This window comes from Acipenser ruthenus, chromosome 25, assembly GCF_902713425.1.
Source record: "Acipenser ruthenus chromosome 25, fAciRut3.2 maternal haplotype, whole genome shotgun sequence".
Taxonomy (NCBI): Eukaryota; Metazoa; Chordata; class Actinopteri; order Acipenseriformes; family Acipenseridae; genus Acipenser; species Acipenser ruthenus.
The window spans coordinates 25,834,795-25,858,309 of NC_081213.1; the positions used below are offsets into that span (position 1 = coordinate 25,834,795).

Here is a 23,515-nt window from a genome sequence, read left to right on the forward strand (position 1 = left end):
TTCATTTAAAAAAAACAACAACAAAAAAACAACCTTAATACTAATTTTGTAATGGAACTATTTTTAATTTAACAGTGTACTTCAAAATAATATGTGTAAAAAAATGTCCACTGCGTGAACAGAAAAGTTTTGGTGAATCCGGTCTCTGAGCCTCTTCAATTAAATCTGCTGTGTAAGTTCCTTATGTATACACTAGATGGTGCTGTTAAACATGGGAACTGCTTATTTACAGCAGACAATATACTAAATTAGTTTTGTGTGCATGCTGTTTATAATTAACCACTCACCTGCACATTCCCAAAACAACTACTGCCAATTAAAACCTGGTTTCCCTGGGGAGCAACCAAATAATCCCTCTAACTTTTAAAAACACCATTAAAATAGAAACATTTTACTCTGATGACAAATTTAGCTAAATGTGTGTATGCTTGACTTATTTAAAATAGTTTCAGTTGATTAAATACCGTAATGTTTGATATACATGAAACTGTTAGACTTCTGTTTATTTAACATCAATCAAGAACATGAATAGCAAACATAATTTCATGCATACTACAGTCTTTAAATAACTCACAATGACAATCCTCTGGAACATTTTTTTTAAATGCTAGTATTTCACTTTGACCCTTTGAAAACAGATTATATGATAAAGTATAAGGATCATTTAGGAGCAGTAAGATCAAAATCAATTCTATTAACTGTTTTACTAGTAAGCTTAGTAAAGTAAAACATTGTATAATTGAAATGTCCCCAAGAAGACGCCACAGGATTTATAAAGATGTTTTTTGTATTGTGATAACTTTAACCTCTTCTGGGGAGTAACTATCTTCAGATGAACCGCTGGTCGAGTAAGGTGACGGACATTCCCAGCTCAAACTATTGTTTGCGTCACTGGACTTCAGTGTTAAACTTGACATCATTTTGCGTATCATCTGATCCAAGCCATCGTAAGATGACGTATCTACATTCGAACAGCTTGAACTCCATGCTGCATACTCATCACCAACTTTCACAAGAAGATCGTCTGCTTTTGATATGGCCACCTGTTTAATATCTATGCCCTTGATTAGCTCTTCAATATACTGCCCTACTGAAATGTTATCCCTCTTGGGCACAGGCAGCGGACGGTCATCTTTAAACAGCTTTGCCACTTCAATTTTCAGCTGCTTGTCCTCTTTGAGAAACTGTATGGGATTGATGTGTTCCTCCAGGAGGGATTTCATTTTCATGTACAGTCTCCGGGATCCCTGTAAGTCTTCCAGAGCGGATTGCAGTTCATTGCATTTCTCAGCGCTTTCCTTGTCCACCTTCATCTTTAATGATGATACTTTGAATCGTATTTCCATCAACAAGCTGTCCCCGACTGCGTTGATCATAGCTTTTGTTTCTTCGGCAGTTGAAAGAAGTTGATCCTGCAATTTTTCCAGTTCCTGTAAAAGAGAGACTGTGTTAGAATTTGACACAAAGATCAGTATTAAAAAATTAATTTAGACTTTGGAGACCTGCCTTCTATATTGGAGACTATTTATGACCATCAGTAAATCACTGCAATCAGCGATTCAGTGTACTGCAGAGATCAGTGGTTGTTACATGCAGATATGAACGTCTGTACACAAAGAGAAGCTTAATAACAGCTCACCAGGAACATTCAATAAATTACAAACAATAAAAGATGATTCTGTTGGTAGTTCATTTGTCTGTGTGTCACTGCCTAAACATCTCTATCAGGATTATAAACTAAACCTAATAGTATTGCATTACATCAGCACCCTCTAAAATGGCATCATATCTGTGTACCTGGCTGACTCTTGCTGCAGTTTCAGATTTCAAAACTATTCTCGTGATTTCTTCAATAAAACTATTTTTCCTTCCCTGATAAACTTCAGACAGTCTGGCCACTTCATGCGTGTTGTGGTCCCCAAACAATTTGCAGATACTGCATATCGGAATATCATCATCCAGACACATCTGTGAAACAAGACACAAATCAGGAGGTTTATCTTGAATTTACAAAATAAACTCATCTATCAAACCCTAATGTCTACAGAACACACCCATGGCATGAATGCAGAAAATACATCTTAAAATGTTCTCAGATGAGCATCTTCGAGTGAAAGGGAGAATAATCCAGATGGGGATATAGAGGAGATGCCCTCCACAGATGTCACATATTTATCTATAGAATGCAATACCAATAAGTGGAATAAAGCAATACAGTGTTATGTTTGCTTGGTAACCTTCATATTAATAATACTGACATGGTTATAAAAGTCAGATACATACCAGGTTCATCACTTCTTCATGTATCCTGCATGTTTGGGATTTCACATTGTGTTCTCTCACTTGGATCTTTGCCATTTCTTCTTTAACTTTTTCTAGTACATTTTCAACAAATATATTTCTTTTTAATCCAGTTATTCCTCTTCCCCGCAAACAGATAACCTAAAATAAACACAAAAAAATGTCCTGTGGCTTTTAAGATGTAGAGCTTTTATATTTCTATTCAATCTATAGGAAATTGGTGTTGTGGCTAGAATGCAATAGTTGTAGATAAATACATTAAAACTACTGGCTTATCATCTTTGCCTTGCTTTATTTATTGATATGTTTGCATTTACGGTCTACTTCGCCTTTTTTCACAGAAATATATATATCAATATCAAAGCAGCATCTCTTACCTTCCTGCACATGGGGCAGCAGAATTTCCCATTGACATGAGTGCAGTTTTGGGAGATAAGAGTCTCATGAATGCACTGCCTGCAATAGTTGTGGGAGCAGGGTAGTTCCAGCACTGGCGGGGTGAACAGCTCCAAGCACACAGGACAAGAGAGCTCTTTACAGAGACCCTCCATCTCCAAAGTCTTTCACCACAATTTCACAACTGACTTGAATAAATAATCTGGTACATTCTAGAAGCCTGTTTCAGAATTCTAGAACCTACTTGTTGACTGTGTAACTCACATAACAATAATGTGTTTGTTATTTATCCTAGCAACTACTGCATTACAAATACTTGTGTAAAAACAATTTGGATTGTTTTTACAATATGTTTCATCATACATTGTCATATAATTGTGATACTCACTATGGGCGGAAGTCAGATATTTTGGTCTAATTCATTTTGGAATTTGGAAAATAAAATTATCTCAATAAATAGAGTGAATATGGGATTGAGATAAACTACAGCATAAACAATTTTGTTTTTGTTATTATATTTGTGTGTGTTTCAAATAGCTAACAGAACATACTTTCACAAGCCAGTTTTTTCCAATATTTAAATATTAATATTTAATATATGAACAAACAAACATATCACCAGAAGCAGCTGAGGATGTGTTCCTCAACTGCAATCTCCAGGCACAGTTTTATTTTTACAGAGTAAATACTGACCTTAAATTATAGTTTTACAATACAATTAAGCAGACTTTTTAACAGTGTATATTTCCCCCAAAGGATATATAAAACTACTGTAAAAGTCAGAAGAATCAATGGTCGTCCCATAGCTCACACATTTAAAAAGCAACATATATATATATATATATATATATATATATATATATATATATATATATATATATGAAACTCTATACTAGACTTACATTAAGTGCTGTACTAACCTTAATCAAAGAAATACAGTACCAGCAACTGCTGACATGTTTGATCTTGTTTTCAGTAGTCTAGTACTATATATTCAGGCTTGGCAATACTGTACAAACCTATTAGTTGCTAGTAAGAAGTGTAACTGCATAAAAATCGCTGAATCGATTTGTGTTTCTCATTACAGAGAAATTGAGGTTAAAAGGTTGGAATACTTGACAATCAAAGGTCTAGAATTCTTCATCCATATCTACGACAAATATTTTAATAACCAGAATATATATACGATGGTTTTTGCAATCATTTTGAGTGGTCCTTGGTTCTGTGTTATTATGTTTCTTTCTCTACTATAAATCTGCTTTATCTGGCTTTGAACTTGATTTCAGCTTGTCTGATGAATCCTAGGTGCCAAGACTGAACAGACTTCCTCATTCTATTCAACAGAACCCAAAAACATCCAGAATCCAAATTATTCCAAACTCCATAAATTAGTAAGGGAAATGTAATCAAAATCAACCTATCTATCTATATCTACATATCTATATCTATATATATAATAGACCCAAAGCCATATATATCATGTACTTAGAACCCTGCCATTTCCTGAATACTTAAGTATAATGTGGGATAACTTACATTTATTTGCAATCTATACAGCTGAGAAGTACAGTACATTGCATCATTTACTAATGTTGAATGTTGCTAAAATAGATTTGAATAGCTTATTTTCAAGACTATGCCGGTCAATTGAAATGTTTCTACGAATGATGACCTGTTTAAAATGTGTACCAATATGCGAAAAATAAATTAAAAGGTTGGTAAAAATAATTAGCTTTCTTAGTTGCATATCCAGTGTGAAAAGGTTAATGAAATTGTTTTTTGTTTTTTTTTATCAAATCAACTTTTCGCTGTTGCAATTCCATTAATCCCATTTGCCAAATATTTAACACACAGACAACACACCAAAAAATTGATTATTAAATACATCTAAATAATAAAAATATTACATTTCAACAATGAACAGAATGTACCAAAATTACTGTAAACACTAAAATACAGTATATTCAAAAATAAACAAACACCTTTAAGCATTGCAACATGGCACTTGTCAATATGGCAGTTTATATTAAAAAAAATGTTTTTAAAAACAACAACGATTAGTTCAGATGTGAAGACACATCTCGTCTTATTTTTTACAACAAAATAAAATACAAGCAAATCACCAAATAGCAGCAAAGCACTGATTCCATCTGCTGGGATTATAATTCGCCTTGTTATCTGTATTCGTTCCATTTCCAAACCTGTGACCACCAACATATTAAATACAGACAAGCCCAGGAGTCTTAGGGACAATATAAACAATAGCAGGAGTTTTCTGACTCTTCTATGGCTCTTCTTCTCTTCTCATGCAGGACTGGCCTTAAAATAGCTTTTAGGGTGCTGTATACCATTGGTCCGTCAGCCGCAGCAAATGTAATCTGGTTTAAAAAATGATATAAATATATAGATGTATGATTTCAAATGTAGGTAAGGTAATTACACCTATACCTAGTTAACTCAATGTTGTATTCATACTGATGAAGTATCCTTCAACTATCGTCGAGAAAAAACATTTCAACACATGAAGAACATACATTAAGCTTTAAAAACATTGTATTATATTTGCAAAGCCTGTTATGGAATATTATTAAAATCTATTTATCAAAAGAAATTACATAAATTGATAAACAGTTTGGTTAAACAGTAAGTACAATTTATAGATAAAACTAGACACAAACAAAATAGTTAAAATGTGAAATATACACACACAAATATACACTCTGAACTTGCCTTGGTAAAAGCTTTTGTAATACGTGCAAGAAAAGCCTCCTCCACATCCTCTGGTATCGAATGTAAATGTGCTACACAGTCTACAACAGAAACAATGGTTTGCTGTGGTCCCTAAATTGGAAAAATAAAAAATAGTGAATAACTTAATTCAAAAGAATTCAGAACAATTAGATATGCTACAATTCAGCAAGCACGTACATACATATAATACAAGAATATTTTTTAAATAATAGTTAACAGACTGACTGCGCTAAATTAGACTGTAGTTGTACTGCATCATATTAAAAAAAACTGTAAAACTGTACTGTATTATCTGTTTGTTCAAATATAAAATGGGGATTAAATATGACCTTTTCCAGTGTGTAAATGGCCTCATCCGGATTATCACATTTTTGTGCTAAAATTTGAATATCTTCTTTGGTTATGACTGGCTCCTTCAGTTGCTCCAGCCAGGACCATATAAGGCCAGACAGTACAAAGGGATCTCTTTCTGTGCATATTCTGTCCCAGGCTCCTTCTCTCGAATTAAGTTCCCTCTGTCAAGTAAAATAAAACAATCATATCACAAAAAGTATAATCCTCAACCCTCAACCATTTGTAGAGTTGTATGTGCAGAACCAAGCAACAACAATAAAACCAGAAGTCTTTTGATAAAATTTTTTCATCAGGTTTTGTATAGATTGTTATTAAATGTTATTCATGTGTTACAGTAATTTAAAACTGACATTCTACAACCTTTATCTTGGGAAAAGGCTTGCAGAGGCATCAACCGACTGCACTCACACATCATCAGACCACCCAAAATATTTTAACGAACAAGAATGTTTTACAGCTATTAAGAGTTACTAAGCCAGGAGCAGCACCTGCAGCTGTAACAGTGGCTACTTGCAAGGGGACCATGGTTGGAAACAAGATCTTTGGGGGAGTCAAGCCAGCTCACAATAACAGCTGTGACTCCAGCTGAAAGCTGATGCTTCTGTGACAGCTACTGAGATTTCTTGAGACAGACAGAACAATCACATGAACACATACATGTACACAGTTAAAATACAGCTTGCATGCAGTGCATTCCACCTAAAACAGACTGATCTTGACATACTGTCAGTAATTCGTTTTGGAGCTCTGCAGTCCTGAATTAGGCACAGCTCAATCCTGACCCTCTACTACCAACTCAATCACTACAGTTGGGAAAACTCAAAAGTAGAGGCTGTTTCAAGGTATTTTACCAACATGTTATTGTAACTGGAGAATACCAACCAGCTGGTATGTTGGTAGTTTTTATGGGATGGCTTCAAAGGAAACAACCACAATATGATATTTACCTAATAAAACCAGAACCCAAGACTAAATTGGTACATACATTTTTAATAATAACAAATGTTATGAATGTCATTACTTCCTGACCAAATTGATTACATGATGAGGTTAGTCAATACGTACCTGCCAACTTTCAACTTTTTCTATGAGTTCTGCATCCCCATCACAGTCCAAGTCAACTGCAAGTGCTTGTGCTACCAACACCCTTCTGGATTCAAGAGTTAGCTCAGACTGTAAAGTAATAAATGGGATCTCCTCTGAACTATCAGTATCTTCTTCTCCAATATGAAAGACAGTTTTTGAAGATGTGGGAGCTTCTGTTAATGGGGATTGTGAGCTGTTGTTACCCTGTAACACACAAGCACTTTTGCCATTAACAGAAGATTCTTTCTGTTTGGCACCTCCACTGTCAAACTGTGCCTCACTCTTGGTATTTTTTCGAGGTCCCTCCGGCTGGTTGCTAGTTTTAACAGATGAGGACCCGAGAGAGAACGTTCTGCTGCGCTGCACTTCTTTTGGATGTTTTCTCCTTTGGAAAAGTGGAGATCCATTTTGTTCCACTGTGCTAATTACTTTTTTCTGGTCCCAAACACTTGATGTTGTTAAACAAAAAGGATCTTGTTTGCTGTTGCCTGATTGCAACGTTTCAAAGAGAGTGGAAAAGTTTGGTTTTGATGGCTCTGTTACTATACAAGATTGCAAGTTGTTCTGAGACAAACATTGTTTACTGAGGGAGTTGGGGCACAGCATCCCTGCAGGCATGGTCAGAGGCGGACCCCTGTGCTCCAGAAGGAATTCTGCCCTCCTCAGATCAGAGTCACTGTAACTAAGGCGCTTTTTCAGATAAGATAATGGCTGGAGACATTCAGCATTACGTCTTTTCCAAAGAGGACCAAATTCATTTTCACTGGGAAGTACAGAGTCACTAGGTACAAATTCTGCTTTGGGCATTTTGGATACCTCAACACCCTTTCCATGTAATTCTTTGTCCAGCTGCAGGATAGCCAGCTGCGAGACTGTTTTCTCTATCTCTGCTGAAAGGTCTGGAATCTCTAAAACCTCTTCTTCTATAACTTGTCTGTTCTCAGCAATGTCCAGCAGTAACTTGCAAATGAGTTGAACAATTTTTGGCACGTTTTTCAGCTGTCGGGCCTCGTAGCCATGCAAAAGGTGACGCTGGCGGATCAAATACTGAGACAGAGTTACAGCATTTGCTTTGGGTTCAGCACAGGCAAAAACATTTCTTAGTGGAATCAAAAACTGGGCAAACTCCCGTACACACAACAGCTGACCTCGGGTCTGAATTGAATTGGGTCTTTTAGCCCTTACAAACAGAATGGCTTGGTCTGCAGTCATTCTTACTGCAAAGACTAAATAACAGGCTAACAAAACCCCTAGAAGAAAAAAAAGAAGAAAGAAATGACATATTTTAGATGGTAACATGAATGGGGTAAAATCACTTGTAAGGTCACTTCAAAAAGTTACAATATCATAAATATAAATATAATATGAATTAGGTCAATCTGTGCAGAGCTATCCATAACGACATGATTAAAACGATAAATGAATTGGTATTATTAAATATGCATATCACTTTAATTAATAGAAAGTCTGTTTTGTTATATGAAAAGTACAGGACGATTTTTTACCTGTTCTTCCAAGTCCTGCATGACAATGAATTGCCATTTTCCCCTCTTGCATTGCAAATGACATGACTTTTACCATATCAAGGATAGTAGTAAGTGAAGCCACACCATAGTCCTTCCATCCAAAATTATAAAAGTAAACTGAAAATGTAAAAAAAAAGAAAAAAAAAAAAATATATATATATATATATATATATATATATATATAAACAAAAATGAACGTATCTAGAAACAGGAACATTTCATCTTGCTTTTGAACTGAATTCATAGATTATTTAAGCAGCAAGCTCTTTACCTACCTACATGCTGTACAAACACCTCCAACATATACCTGTCAGCAGGACATTCATCCCACCAGGGGGATAAAAATAATCATAAATCCTACTTGTCAATTAAAAAAAGAATTAACCTTATCCTGGGTGATGAAGCAGAAATCTATTAGTTATGTGCTAATTAAAAGGAGAACAACAGAACAGCATGCATTGACTCACTTCCAGCATCCATAAATATCTCTGGCCGGTAGGTGAAGCCACTCTCTTGTTCCAGTGCGTTCCCACAGCTTGCATGCTCTCCAGGGCGCTGCAGATTAATTATGGTCTTTACATCATACCTGAATCAGCAAGTACCACAGCGAGACAGTAATTACAATATTGATTTACACAACTGTAGGCCATTAAAGATTTATATTTCAACAAGCGTGTATGGCAGAGAACATATCGTTCACTACCTGGTGATGTAAACTAGAAACAAACAACAAATCAATACAGTCCATGGTCTCTTCAACACTCAAGTTTTTTTGTTACTGATTCTGTAAGATTTTGTTGTTCCTGCAACAATATATGATGACATACAAAGGTAAAACTGATGTATTCTGTTACCAATCATTTTAACCTTACCTTTGAAACTGTTTAATTATGTTGTACTTTTCAATAATTTCAGTTGAAGGCCGTGCCATTGCCAGTAAATTATCTGTAATCCTGAAATAAAAAATATTTTTTTGTCCAATTTGAAACTTGTCATGCATACTGCAATAAAGGTTGTGCTATACTTTTTCTTTCATCTGAAAAGCTGATCAAATGGAACTGTACTGCTAAAGACATTTGCACCACTACAAACTCTAAAACTCTGTTCAGTAAAAAAAAATAAAAAATAAACCCTCAAACAAAAGTCCTTATCCCTACAATCCTGATAATTATTATGTATTTGAACTTTGTTAATATAGTTTTTAAAACAAAAGTCCTATGGAGCTTTAAAAAAAAAAAAAAATCTATCCCTGCTGATGGAATACAGTTCTAGTTAATACATTCATTTACAATTGATTTTGTTTGTCACAGTATACATAGATTTTTTTGGTCTTAATATTTTTATTACAGCATACATACTTGATTGTACTAACTGCAATATGTGTTTCGATATGTAAATATAGATGGGTTCCTTTGCACTGTTTTGCACCATTTTTGAATGTTTAGAGCTCTGTATTGTTTACCATGAAGAATAGAGTCCTTTGATCGCTTGTTCCTCGTCACTCCATCTCGATGGATTTTCATACTTGCAGGCACGGCCTCCACACGCCATTGAACACTGCATGTGACCTGGGATGACATGTCGCAGTCTCTCTCCAACTTTTGTATATTTTGCAGTTGGTCTTCTTGTAACAGCTAAACATAAACAACAAAAAAAGACTCATCGTCATCTTAAATTGCACCTGTAAATCTTTTCTAAATACTATAACATTTAAAAAAAATGGTCAATAATACCTGCTACTATATTTGTTTGGATGGATAAACTAACAGAAGGTTTTAAACGTCAAAGAAATTGTATTTTAGCAAACAATCTAAATAATAGGAGCAGCATGATACTGATAGCACAAACTAACACCTAACACGACTGCCAGGTGCTCCACAAATAAAAGAAGCAAGCAGACCAGTCCCATAGCATTACATTTACTCCCTGACAAGTCAGTGTTTGTCTCTGCGATGCTGACTGAAGAGACAGCCGCCATGACCCGATGCGTGGATGACGAAAGCCTCTCGACAGCAGAGCTTCGCCGCCTCTGTAACACGTTCAGAAGAACATCCGAGGCAGAGTGTCTCTGTCCCTGCCTGATGCTGTTTAAAAAATCCAAACCTGAGGACCTCTTCCTGGGACCCTGCGTTCCCAAATCCACTTTCCTCATCTGTCTGCACTTCCACTGAGACCGAGATGGAATGACACTCTAGCTAACAGTGAATCAACACAGTGCAATTCCCCACTGGTACAGCATTGTTATGATGGTCCAATCCGATCTACCAGAGCTTGAGATGTTTCTATGACAACCAATTCCTAAGCTATCAGTTATAGACTGTGACTGCTGTATTCTACTATCTGACAGAACTAGTCATACTGAGCAGCCGGGTAGTGGTTTGGGAAGATTTTTTTGTTTTTGTTTTGCCCCAATCTAGTGTGTTAAAACGTATATTTTCTTGGTTTATAAAAAGGAAATACTGCAGAACCAACTGTTGTATATGGGCCAGGTATGTTATGTTATTATGTAACTTTGTCCCCATGTACTATGGGATACACACAGAACATGGATACAAAATACTTGTGTGTTAATTTCTATAAATGTGTCAGCTAACAACGTTTAGGAGGGATTTAGGAAATGTCTCAAAATCTTTAAGTCTAGGATTTTATAACATTTTGTAGGCAATTACAACAAAAGTCAGCAACCACACAGACATGCATTGAAATAACAGGTTATGGTACAACACAAAAGTTAGAAACAACAAATCAAAGCTTGTTTATCAAGTTTTAATGTAGTGATTACAGTAGTTACTAATAATACTATACTAATATATCCGTTTTAGAGAAGCACTGTTAATTTATATAAGATTCATTGTAATTTTAGCTTAGATACGTCATGCTGGACATCCCACACACTCCCCTAGGCTATAGATGTAATTACATTCAGTCTGACAGCATTAAGAAAAGATTAACAGGATATTAAATACTGTAACAATAACAGCTGTTTAATGTTGTCTATCACACATCCCACCAGAAGCAATATCCACATTAACATATCAATAGCATAGCTAGTTGGCATGTATCAGAAGTCAGCAATACAAATGAAGATTAGACGTCATCGTCAAATTGAAGATTAGAACAGGACAAGCTAACAAATAAACCAGTTAGGTTACCTAGCCAAGTGCAAAGCTACAGAACAAATATGTGGACAAGCATCGAATGATTATTTTCCATGAAGGGCATATTGTCAACAATCAATTGAGATAAATATTTAGAGCTTTTCAGACATTTCATTTTTCAAGCCAGCCAGAAGGTGAGTTAAATTAGATCACAGCAAACTAAACTATGCAATAATGTAGTAAACAATGTGACTGTTCTGTTCTTTAATACCACTTTGAAGATAAAGTAATAATAATAACCAGTGTGGAACTGGACAATTAAAGGGTTAATTAAACTGTATTACCTGATTCCATTTCTGGATTATATCCCCAACTATTTACTACTACTGGTGAGTAAGTTATTTCATTCTGTAAAGAAACACCTGCTGCCATGGCAGTACCTGTTAGAATAAAGAGAAAACAAGAGATTTGAGTTTAAACTTTCATAAGTGAATATTGGTTTAATTTCCAGTTTTCCGTGAATGTGATTATGTGCAGTTTATACTATATTACACACATTTATGATATGACTGTGTACTGTAACCTGTACAGTATGATCTACTGCATATTTATTGTCAAATACTGCATGAAAATAAATACTGTAGTACATTACTACTGTATTTTTTAAAGCTAAAACTAGGTACTGTAGTGACAATAAAAGCAAATAAACAAACCAGCAAAACAGTTTGGGCTGCACCAATTATGTGTGTAAAGTGGCAGAATATTTAACTTGGGGATGAGTAGCAGAACAGTCCATATCAGGTTTTAAGAGATAAAATGTGTAAAGTGGGTGCGAAATACACTTGGTTTATAAAAATAAATCAATAAAAAACCTTTAAAACCTGGTCTGGGTCATTCTGCTTATATGTGCAGTTGCTTATTCTGTGCTGGATGTAGAACATGGTATCTGGAAGTAAAAAAGTTATCTTACAGTATAGATTTTAAGATTTGAAGCAAACAATCTGGGCCAATTTCAATTAATCATTTGAAAAGCTGCCAATATTTCTCATTGGTTGTTCCATATTACCTCCTTAACACCAGTGACCAATAAAATACAGGATAGTAGTGATGGGAATTGCCGCTAGAAGTATTTTGTACACATCAACAGGTTTACGTGTAAATGGGGGTATACAGTGTGCACACCAATTAACATAAGGTTTGTCTGGGTTGTTTTTTTTTTGTTTTACCTTAATGTTAAATACCAAGGCAGAATTACAGTATAGCATTTAAACTAATGTTATGAATATTATGAATTAATTTACATTGATATTTATGTTTAAACCTCAAAAAGGCCTCATCATTTGTGATTTTACATACAAGCCTAAACAAAAACGATCTGACCATTCACAGATTTAATTTAAAAGTCAGAATCTCCATAAAAAGATAAAAACAATAAATAATGTGCAATTTGCAATTTGAAATGTGGTCTAAACCTGTATACATCTTTAAATCAATATATAGTATAGGATGAAATGCAATATGCCCACAATTCAAAGAAATGTAATGGAAAGTATGTAATTTGTTCAGTGCCTTACATAAACACATTTCTGGTCAGATCCCGTTTGAACAGTTTGTCATGTCCCAAAGGTTACAATTAATTGAATCTATAATGTGAGTCAAGCAATAAGGTATCAGCCTCAAGCTCTACTGCCACAACAAGATTATACTTAAGGTGGTTCAAGGAACATCAAGAAGCATTGAAAAGCAGCAATGTTATTCTTAATTTAGCTCTATTCAATATCCTAATAAATGTTCAATTATTGAAATTTGGATTTCCAAAACAAAATGGAAGAAGCCTTTATTGTGGATATTTAGACATGATGTTACACTAAAATGGATTTAAAAAATGTAACACTTTATGATATACTGTACATTAGCTGCATATTAACTGTGTTCATATAGGCACCTCTGCTCCCATATTTAAAAAAAAAAAAAAACAGAAGGCTATGCTGTCTGCCAAAGAATTCCAACATATGGTGAACTGCTGAAAACTTAAACATTATTTGTAGTTTTTCTTTGGTTAGACAACTACATCGTTTAACATGAAGAAAGGATTCTTTACCTGTTACCCAAACAAAGGAATGACTTATAGTCATCTGCATCTTCTTTGAAGGTACAGTTACTGCAGCTAATGAAAAGAACAGTAGACAAATACAGAACAACAAAAGCCTGATGTCCTCTTGACTTCAAAAACACCCCGAGAGAATATTATAGACCCATTGCAATCCAACAAAGTCACAGTAAAAGAATAGCGTCAAAGATATTTACAGCCACTGCGCCTGCCTCCTTGTCCTACTTAATTCACATTTATCCTCCCTGATCCTTTTGGGTAATAACTAACAGAGATGATAACAAGATCCTAGAATTCAATTTATCACATTAGCAGCTGGCATTTTGTTCAAAACACAAGCTTAATGTAACGCTGTGAGATGTAGTGTGAATTCTTGTTTGCCTATAAAAAAGTAAGGCTGCCAAAAGTGTGTAAAGCTGCATGGTATACGTGACAGTGCTGGGAAAACAAATCAGATGGCTACTTTTGACTCCTCCTCGATTAACAGCCTAATCCAATTACTCCAAAAATAGCTACAAAATCTACAAGGTATACCTCTAATAAAATAAGGAAACAAGTACATTTTAAAGGAACCTTTAAACTGTAAACATCTATAATGTGCCAAATTATCATTTACAGTATATTGTATGTTAAAAAAAGGTAGACAATGGTTTAAAATATAAAATAATTGTATGCATTGTACCTGTACACATCAATAACAAAATAACTTTAAAGTATCATGATGAAAAAATGCAGATTTAATTTGACCAGATCTAAATGTAAAAAAATTTGTAACCAAGGGGTGTGATAAATAATTGTTGTATAAATAATGAGAAAGTGAGCACTGTACTGCTACTAGATAAATCGTACTGGAAATGAAACAGGGCTGGATCAGGTGTATTTTCCATAGCAAATTAACAGTAAATAAAGTAATATTTCTCTAAACCTAGTTTTTCCATTCACATGTACAGTATTATAGTGCATTGATGTAAACATCCATCTTATAATTAATACAATTGATTATTGGACTGGCCTGAATACAACCTCTGATCTTGTTAAGCTGGCTGGAGCTAGTTCACATCTGCTGCTGTTTGATGTTTAGTGCACTAAACATCTTCAGTGAGGAAACAGAATCAAAGAGCAAATGCCACATCTATACTTAGCAAAAAATTTGTTCAATCTACAAAACATTGGCCCTGAAAATAATTAAAAGAAATAGATTTGTTTTGTCTTATAAATATTGCATGATGTGTAGCACAAACGGTATTTTCTTTTTCTCAAATGGTCTTACAAAATGTTGGGGTAAAAATATTATAAATAAAAAATATATTTAAACTCAAATTCGATTACATCCAGGGGAAAGCAATAAAAAATATATAGAATTTGGAGGGTTCTACATTCCAAATCAGCACAGAAGTTGAAAATCAAATTCACTGTGCCAACAAATTCTAAAACTAGGACAAGGACTGTATTGTATATGCCTATACTTACAGAAAAATCTACTGATACTACTTGTATACCTACAGCATGTGCAAAATGGTTTGACTTGGAAGTTCTTACAATACTTAATTTGTTAGTCAGATTAAACAGACGATAATGTACTGTAAATTAATTATGTAGAAGTTAGGCTAGCACTTGGGCTTGTCCGGACTTGAGAAATGATATGCGGTTAATCAATTAGAACACTAACAAGCAAAATATGTTTGTTTGTTTTGTATCTCCAATGCTGACTAATGGAAACTGCAAAGCTTTGTTGCCAAGAGACACAGGGCTTTTACCTTTAAAGTGTTGGAACTCTCATTTCAGTCTGAAAGTTAAAACCCTGCTACAAAAGCCCTCCCCGACGGTCAGAAAAGCTTTGATATTCAGGGCCAGTATGTCTTAATCCAATTTTCTTTAGTAAAATTAACTCAAACTTCATAATATTGTATTGATTGCAGTATTTTTCAATGAAGTAAAACATTATTGTATACTTTCTTGAGGCTGTCTTGTTTAGAGATTGCCCCTCATGTCTTTCCAGTTGCTAGGAATATGGAAAGCCACATAATCCCATGTCTAAGGCTATAGGAGACACTGTGATTGGAAGGAAGTTATAAAGGCCACTCTGAAATCTTGTATTGACAATATTTGTAAAGGAAGTTTGCCACTTTAAAAATGTAACATTGTAAACCACCTACAGTAAATTGAATGGCATTTTTAAATAGAGGAGCACAGCAATCTCAAGCAAATAATTTAATTGAAAAAATAAACCATGAAGTAAACTGCCTAAGTAATATCTTTAGATTCTTGCTGCTGTGCTACATAGTGCATTCACTATTATAATAAAGAACCATGAATATAATGCGAATTGTGTGATGTTGAGTAACTGAGCAACTATACAATGAAACTATCTGAATGTCTAGCACTTACCTCGTTTACAGTATTAGATCACATGGTGTTGCAAAATGAAGTCTCGTCTTATCTTGCATTCTGCACAAAATCTCCTTTTGATGAAGAAACCTTCACAAGCGAGCTACTTCAAAGAGGGAGCTTACACAATTTCCTTGTCACGGCAAGTATTTGGATAGTATTATATACTGCTTTGCCTGCTGTGTGTTACAAGACACACTACATTGCGTTTAGTTAAAAAAATAAATACAGTGGCCCTACATACACTAACTAGTAAAGGGAGGAAATGTAGTTCAGTGGGGAAAAAAATAATCAACTAATAAGATGACAGCTTGCTATCTTACCAGGATTCCTGCAATTAATAAGCAATGAGTTTACAAGAGATTAGGCACCAACCACATCACTTATTTTTTCTACTTCATTTTTTTAAAAAAAATAAGTTCCAGGACTGGATTTTTGATGTTTAGTGACAGTACAAAACGTAATGATTCTTTTGAAGATTTTTTTTTCAGTTACACTTGTGTTTTTCGCTCTTCTAAGATTGAATGAAAAAAATATTAACTGACTTTTTATAACCATGTCAAGAACACATTCTTAAATGCTGAAAATGGCAAGTGCCAAAACACAAAGAAACTCTTGTATTGACAGAGAGAGATCCATAATTTTGTAGACACTATGCTGACACCCAAATCGTCTCGGTCACTACACGTACACAAAATAAAATTAACCACACGGTATAGAAATCTTAAAGTGGTAATAATGAAGCGGGAATGTTCCCTTCACTCGTTTTTTTTCCCACAGTCAAGTCCCAGAAGAAAATGTCTGGCACAGTTCACAATAATACACAATTAGGATTAGGCAGAGTTCTGTGTGTAGCAACCATCTCTGCTGTAGCCTACCTACGGTAACAGAAGAAGTCATTTTATACAGTACCTTGTTCTTCCCTTGACTTCTTAAAGCTTGGGTCAGGTCCCTTTGTTCCATAGCGACTCAAAACAAACAGCACTGTGTTATTAAAAGCTCACATCTAAGAGCTTTTAGCCAATTTTACCGAATTGTGTACATTTTCTATTTACAGTACTGTCATGTATCCAATACAGTGACATCTCTCCCTGCTCCTCAGAAGCAGCTCCCATTCGCCGAGGCTTAGCATGTGACCACTCCAACGCTACAGCGACTAACGGCCGCTGAGGATTTGGTTCTGTGCGCGTGCACATGGGGGCACGTGCACACTCTGCTGCAGCTTGATCAAGGCACTTGTCTTCATTCCCAAGTTTCCGTTTTTTTAAAATGGTTTCAATTTAATTTTTTCAAAATGTATTACAGAGTCACTTGAAAGGTAAGGGTTTACAATTATATGTATATATATATGAAAAAAAATGGGAAAACTAAGTAACGTTTTAATATTGTTTTTTTTTTTGTTTGTTTGTTTTTTTTTTTTTAACTATATGCAACGGTATACGCCGAAAATTACGTAAAAACTGACATAATGTAAAAAAAATTGAAAATACGATATAAAAAAGTTGGAAGGGATAGTGCTGGAATTAATACAAAATAAAAATATGAATTGTTCATACTGTTCCACTATCTAAGTAATTGTGTCTATCCATACAAATAAAACATACACTGTAATATATTATTGATGTGTGTGCATATATATATATATATATATATATATATATATATATATATATATATATATATAGATAGATAGATAGATAGATATATAGTTTTATCACTCCCCCTCCCTGTAAACTGTATTTGCATTTGGATAAATAACTTTGCCTTTAGTGCTGCCTGGTGGCCAAGTGTTATACTTATGATAACAGCATTATGCCACCTGGTGGATAAACGTTGTACTTGTAATTTTTCTTTGCAAGGGGAAATACAATCTAAAATATATTTTGCTAAATAGTGTACCTTCAGTTTATGTAGATCACTTTTTTATGCTTTACTTTAATAGCATGTCTTTCAACTTGTTTGTGGCAGCCACATTATACCATCAAAATGATTAACAAAAATGTGAACAGTGTCTGTAACCTCTGTGTTTATCCATTAATAAATGTTAAGATCCACTTACTTGAAGTTCATGAACTGTTCACCAAATTGCTTGCAGTCTAAAAGTGGTTCCAAAATATATTTAATATAAACAAAAACAAATGGCTTTTGAACAAAAAACAAGAGAACGTTTTTACCAGAAGACTATGTGAATGTACGGACCCAAAGTTCTGCACAGCTCTTGGTTCTTATTATGAATTCATTATATTTATTATACAAGCTATACTTGGTGGCAAGCTCCCATGGCCTTGTTCGCTGTGTGACATCATCCTGGCATGGCTATTGACTCATTTGATGCCAAGTTGATGAATTAGAATCAGTCACCTCCAGCCATGCATTGCTATTACTGGGCTTCTTTAATGCCACTTTCTTGAGCACCTATATTCGTCAGCATTAGTATCCAAATTCAGGTCCTGTAACACCTCTCTTAAATGCACAGGCAAGCCTATTTTCAGATGTAAAGATGCAAACAGGCGTGTTGGTTGAACTGTCTATATCTATAATCTGTGCATTTGTCATTTTACCTGAAGAATGAAAATGTATTGTATATATTACCCTTGGGACATAAATTAATTGTTCTAGTGTAAGAAATCTGAAGGGCTTCCTATTGATTAGTATACCCCCACACCCTCATAATCAGTATGATTTACTTTTCTACTTGTGTGGTATATGTTTCCATCTGTGCCATGAAATGTATTTTCTGCAAGCTAAGCGTTTGATAATGTATTATACTGTATAGTTTAAGATAAAACCGGAACATGTTTAATAGTCTCTGAGCTCCATTTATTAAGGTTTGTACTCCAGTTTTTCTGTGAGTTACAAAACAAGCCACTCAAAAAAATGACTGACTAGACATTATTAGTAGTTCTTTGGATCTTGTTTAAAGCAGCTACAGATTTCGCTTCTAGAGGTCATAGTAAAACCTGTTCTAGATCTTTTGGGAGGTCGAATTGGAATCCCAAGAGGTGGTGTCAGCCATCTGTTGGAATGATATCACCAGGAATGCTTCGGAATGCTTGATTTTCAATGATGTAATTCCATCAGTATAATACCCCCAAAGTTAACATGGCTGTGGGGTTATGTTCCCTCGAACACCTGTTCACACTACTTCACCACAGTGTATGTTAACTGCATATTTACATTTTACTCCTTTTGTGCTTTATTGTTACTGAAAGGGTAAGGATAAAATGACTGTACTCCTCTGCTAAAACTATTGTTTTCTATTGATATATTCAATTTTTTGGTAAAGACTGCAAGTGTGTAATAACAGCTTGATGGAGAAAAACATGAATCAGTTCATTTAACCAAATAAAAACATGCTTGAGACAAAAAAATATTAGTCTCAAATTAATTAACAAACTAACGTGTCCAAGTTATTGTACATTATTTCATGTTGTGCTTATGTTGTTTTTAAGACTAAAATTGTATTTGTTTTAAAATATAATAAAAAAAATACATTTTAATTTGCAAATATCAGTACATAGGGACTGATTCTCAATTTTGAGAAAATACTGATTTTTTGCAATTTCAAAAGTGTAAATATGCTTTGCCTTTGAATCTCCTGCAGACATCTGCATAATATAAAAAATGCTTATTTAGTTTCAGAGCTTTCTTATGAGATATTTAATCAACATAAGACGATATACTAATTTAACAGGTAACAGATGTCAAGGTGAAAGGTTCAATAAAAATATATGACAAAAAAAACACTTTATAAGTTACAAAATAGTGTGTGTATTTCAAGATGTGTCTGTGAGTTCTCTGAATGGTTTTCCATTGTGTTTCTATTGCTTTACTAATATGGCATGGTGCTATAAGTGTGCTTTAACCCTTTTAGTTATTTCTGGTGACCTATTATGATAGATAGACCCCCACATGTAACATATAGCAGCCATACTTAAATGCTTTATTAATTTAAATGTGTGGTGTCACGTTTTCCTTTAAATTGTGGCACTGAAGGTTTCCTGAATATCAAATACCATTAGAAAGTAAGTTAGGGGTTAGAGTGACTAATTTCCCAGTTCAGATGCCCTGAAGGGGTTGGTGTTTCCTTGAGTGGCAAGAAGGTCAGGCGCAATTACAACCAGATGCACTTGGACAAGAGTGCAGAGGGGGAACCTGCCTGCCACCACCCACATACCTGCACAATGCAGCATTTAGGAAAACGAATGACTTTGTAACACACTTTCTAACACAAGACCAAGCTAGAAAGACATTTCATTGGTTTCTGTTTAATGGTTTCTGACAGATCTCTGTGCGTGCATTTAATTAAACTCCTATAGTGCATATAATATAACTATATGAGTAATAAAGAGCACCGTGCATGGTGCTGAAGAGATAACACTCAAAGGGTGAGAAAGAGCTGGAAAGGGAGATAGACTTTATACTGACTAGGTTATATGCACGTGCTTCGGCATTACCGTACAGAAAAAAAAGAAGAAAAAAAACGCTCAAATGCAGGCCGAGTGGATACACATTTTCGTATGCATTTGAAAATAATTAAGTATACAAAAAGTGTACAATTTGAGCATGTTGTACCTGTACACATACAAAATATTAAATCGTGCAAGAATTTGAAACGGATAATTATATTTGGTAGTCCAACACTTTTTTTGTGTGTGGATTTTGTGTTTATCTTGTGATCCGTGTGTTTGCCTTGCACGTTTCATCTTTTTAAACTTGCTTATTTTTTGCATTAAAAAAAATATATATATATATATCACAGATTGGTAGTGTGTCTTCTTCTGGGTTAAATGGAGATCATGGATTAAATGGAGACGTTTGACCAATCTAACTTTTCATACTTTTTACTGTAGGCCTATGTATTCGGTCTAACTGCAATAATGCAGTGTCAATACAATGACCGAATGCGATCAACGGCTATGTTTGCAACGACTTTTAGCAAGCCACAACGGTGCGTTATCACCACAGTTTTTATTTATTTATTAATAAATAAATGTATTTATTTATTAATAAATAAAAAAGAAAAAAAGAAAAATCTTCATGTAACTGCGTGAGACAAAACTGCGTGAGACAAAAGAAAAAACACAGACTGGTCTCATTCCACAATCCCAGGCACACATTTTTCAAAATGTTTTGTGGCGCTTGACTTTTTTATTAATATACGTTTAAAATACGCTCGCAGTTTTAATAAACCGTTCCCTGCATTACCGGCGTACATTATAAACACTCATTTTGCAGACTTGTTCCCTTAACATCAGGTAATTAAGTGCTGATGTTACCTTTAGGCTATTGCCATTTAAATGCATACAACATATATACAGTACCAGCGTTCCAGATATTGAACTCTTTCACACGTATGAACACATCCGGAGTCTAACCTTTATATTTCTTAAGAAAGCGTTAACAGTGTGACAATACAATAATGTACCCGAGACGTTAAACTAGTTTTCTTAATATGTTTATGGGGTTGTTGCATTGGGTGTTATTATAGGCGCACACTTCGAGCCACGTAGGGAATGAATATGCTAAATATACAGTAAGGCCTACATGCTGTACAGGCTATGTTTTTAAGACACCATGCTGTGCTATATTGCTATTGTTAACAATACGTTTATTTTATATTTATTTTAATATAGCGTATATCCCAAATTTATTTTAATTTGAACTTGAATATTAAACTCTAGCATTTTAGCATAACCCAATTAAAATACAATGACGCCCACCTCAGGTCACGGATAAGTTTGTTATAAACCTTCCTAAAAATGCAGATATATCGAAAATGTGCAGTTACGCTAACAGCGTGCCAGTTTATTTCTTCTGTTTGTTTTAACGTAGCCAATCTCTCACTTTGACATTGGATTAACATGGGGCTAATGCAACAACAAAAAGACGTAAAAGGCATGAAGTGTCACAGTTTTGTTTGTTTGTTTCTGAACAGAATATGAACATCTTTTAAAATATATTATATAGAAGCAAAAGTAAATTGCAGTCTTTGAGAAAGCCCATTCTGTTTTAATTTTGTTCTTCTACAGATGTTAAGCTGGCAAATCTAAGATTGTGTCTGGTGTTTGAATCCTAGTGCAACTTTGTTTTATATACATGTGTAGGGCTGTGTCCACCCGTTTGGGTACCTTGTCCCTAATTTCCCACATTTACTGGTAATTCAATTAATAAATTCCGAGTGTGTTTGAACAGCACAGCAGATATTTGATATTTGGACCACCAACTGAGAAAATACACATGTTATGATTATCAGGTTACCTGGAAAAGAAAAAACTTGTATGGCCTTCCGTCTGACTCATTATTGCTAAGAATGTGCAATGCGCCCCCTGCTGGATAAATTCGTCGTTGCACATTTGGTAAACTAATAGTGAGATCGGTTATCTTTGTTGGAGCAATTACAAAGGCTGTAAGCGGTAACATGTTGCTTCAGTCGTAAATATAAATATACGTATAGATATTAATAATGTAATAATTAATATAGGCACAATATATGAACATCCTTTCCCTTTGCGAGCACGTTTGTAAGAATTATGATGAGAATCAAAAAACGCAACTTGTCGGCTCCTTGCAGCTACTGTTGGCTTATCATCTTAGAGCTATAACAATACACGATTTAAATAAATAAACGAAACTGATTTAGAATGTATTATTGTATTTTTAAAATTAAATAACTTACTCCTCAAACGTTTTTCGTGCTAAACTATTAGGTTCACGTAATTCGAAGTTTCTAAAGACCCCTAACCTGAATATTGCAAGAAATTAAAAACTAAAAAAAATACTTTAAACTCTGAAAATGAGTCTCTTAACACATTAAAGCCACTGTAAATTATATTAAGTTTCATGTAAAAAAATCTTCATATTCCAAAACACTATTTTCACATCACAGTTGTTTTATATTATTATTTTTGCATATATGTTGGCTTAAATTCTTTAGTTAAAAATTGTAATTATCCATAGGCTAATGTATTTATTTATTTTTTTAATCCGAAATGACTCACTAAACACAGAAGTGGATATTACGACAAGCTATTGAAAACTTTTGTCCAGCAAATTAACTGAATTAATAATTATGTCAGCTGCGCAACTAAGTTTATATTTAGTATTATTAGTCATGTTCAAATAAAGAAATATTAAATCGTAGATATGGTAAATATGTCACATATCTCTCTACCACATATCTCTGATTTTTTTTCTCTTTTTTTTGCAATAACATAATGGTTTTGTATTTAGGAACAAAGCGTGAAATAAAACAAAAAAAATACATAAAAAACTGTTATTCACGAGTTAAACAAAAACTAATTTTGTGTGCACAAATTGCGACTCAAATGCATAACTGACTATTTGGAATGTACTCCTCGTATTATTAGTTTGATTGTTTGTAAAGCACTCCTAGAGCACGTTTAAAACACGTTTTCTATAAGTTTATTAAAAGCTTAGGCATGTTCCTGTATGACGTACGAAACTGACAAATATAAGAAGAAATTATAAAAGCACTTCCACAT

General features: G+C 34.3%; 2 protein-coding genes across 7 annotated transcripts; both read right to left on the reverse strand.

The window, feature by feature from the left end:
* Positions 1-280: 280 nt before the first annotated feature.
* On the reverse strand, positions 281-2,623 carry LOC131701549 (tripartite motif-containing protein 54-like). Of its 2 annotated transcripts, XM_059000203.1 has the most exons (3): positions 2,284-2,623; positions 1,798-1,968; positions 281-1,430 (listed from the first exon to the last, which is right to left on the reverse strand). In XM_059000203.1, exons 1-3 carry the CDS (start codon positions 2,356-2,358, stop codon positions 771-773), a joined length of 906 nt encoding a protein of 301 aa, XP_058856186.1. In that variant the 5' UTR covers positions 2,359-2,623; the 3' UTR covers positions 281-770. The 2 variants fall into 2 exon arrangements, with proteins under 2 accessions (XP_058856186.1, XP_058856187.1); XM_059000204.1 differs by lacking the exon at positions 1,798-1,968.
* A 257-nt stretch (positions 2,624-2,880) lies between these two features.
* On the reverse strand, positions 2,881-17,127 carry LOC117414146 (protein tyrosine phosphatase domain-containing protein 1-like). Of its 5 annotated transcripts, XM_034023899.3 has the most exons (11): positions 16,923-17,127; positions 12,385-12,458; positions 11,857-11,952; positions 9,877-10,048; positions 9,287-9,367; positions 8,882-9,000; positions 8,394-8,531; positions 6,868-8,138; positions 5,778-5,963; positions 5,428-5,538; positions 2,882-5,075 (listed from the first exon to the last, which is right to left on the reverse strand). In XM_034023899.3, the coding sequence occupies exons 3-11, from the start codon at positions 11,942-11,944 to the stop codon at positions 4,941-4,943; spliced, it is 2,301 nt and encodes a 766-aa protein (XP_033879790.3). In that variant the 5' UTR covers positions 11,945-11,952; positions 12,385-12,458; positions 16,923-17,127; the 3' UTR covers positions 2,882-4,940. The 5 variants fall into 5 exon arrangements, with proteins under 5 accessions (XP_033879792.3, XP_033879790.3, XP_033879789.3 ...); XM_034023898.3 differs by lacking the exon at positions 12,385-12,458; XM_034023897.3 differs by lacking the exons at positions 12,385-12,458; positions 16,923-17,127 and adding an exon at positions 13,614-16,914.
* Positions 17,128-23,515: the final 6,388 nt, after the last annotated feature.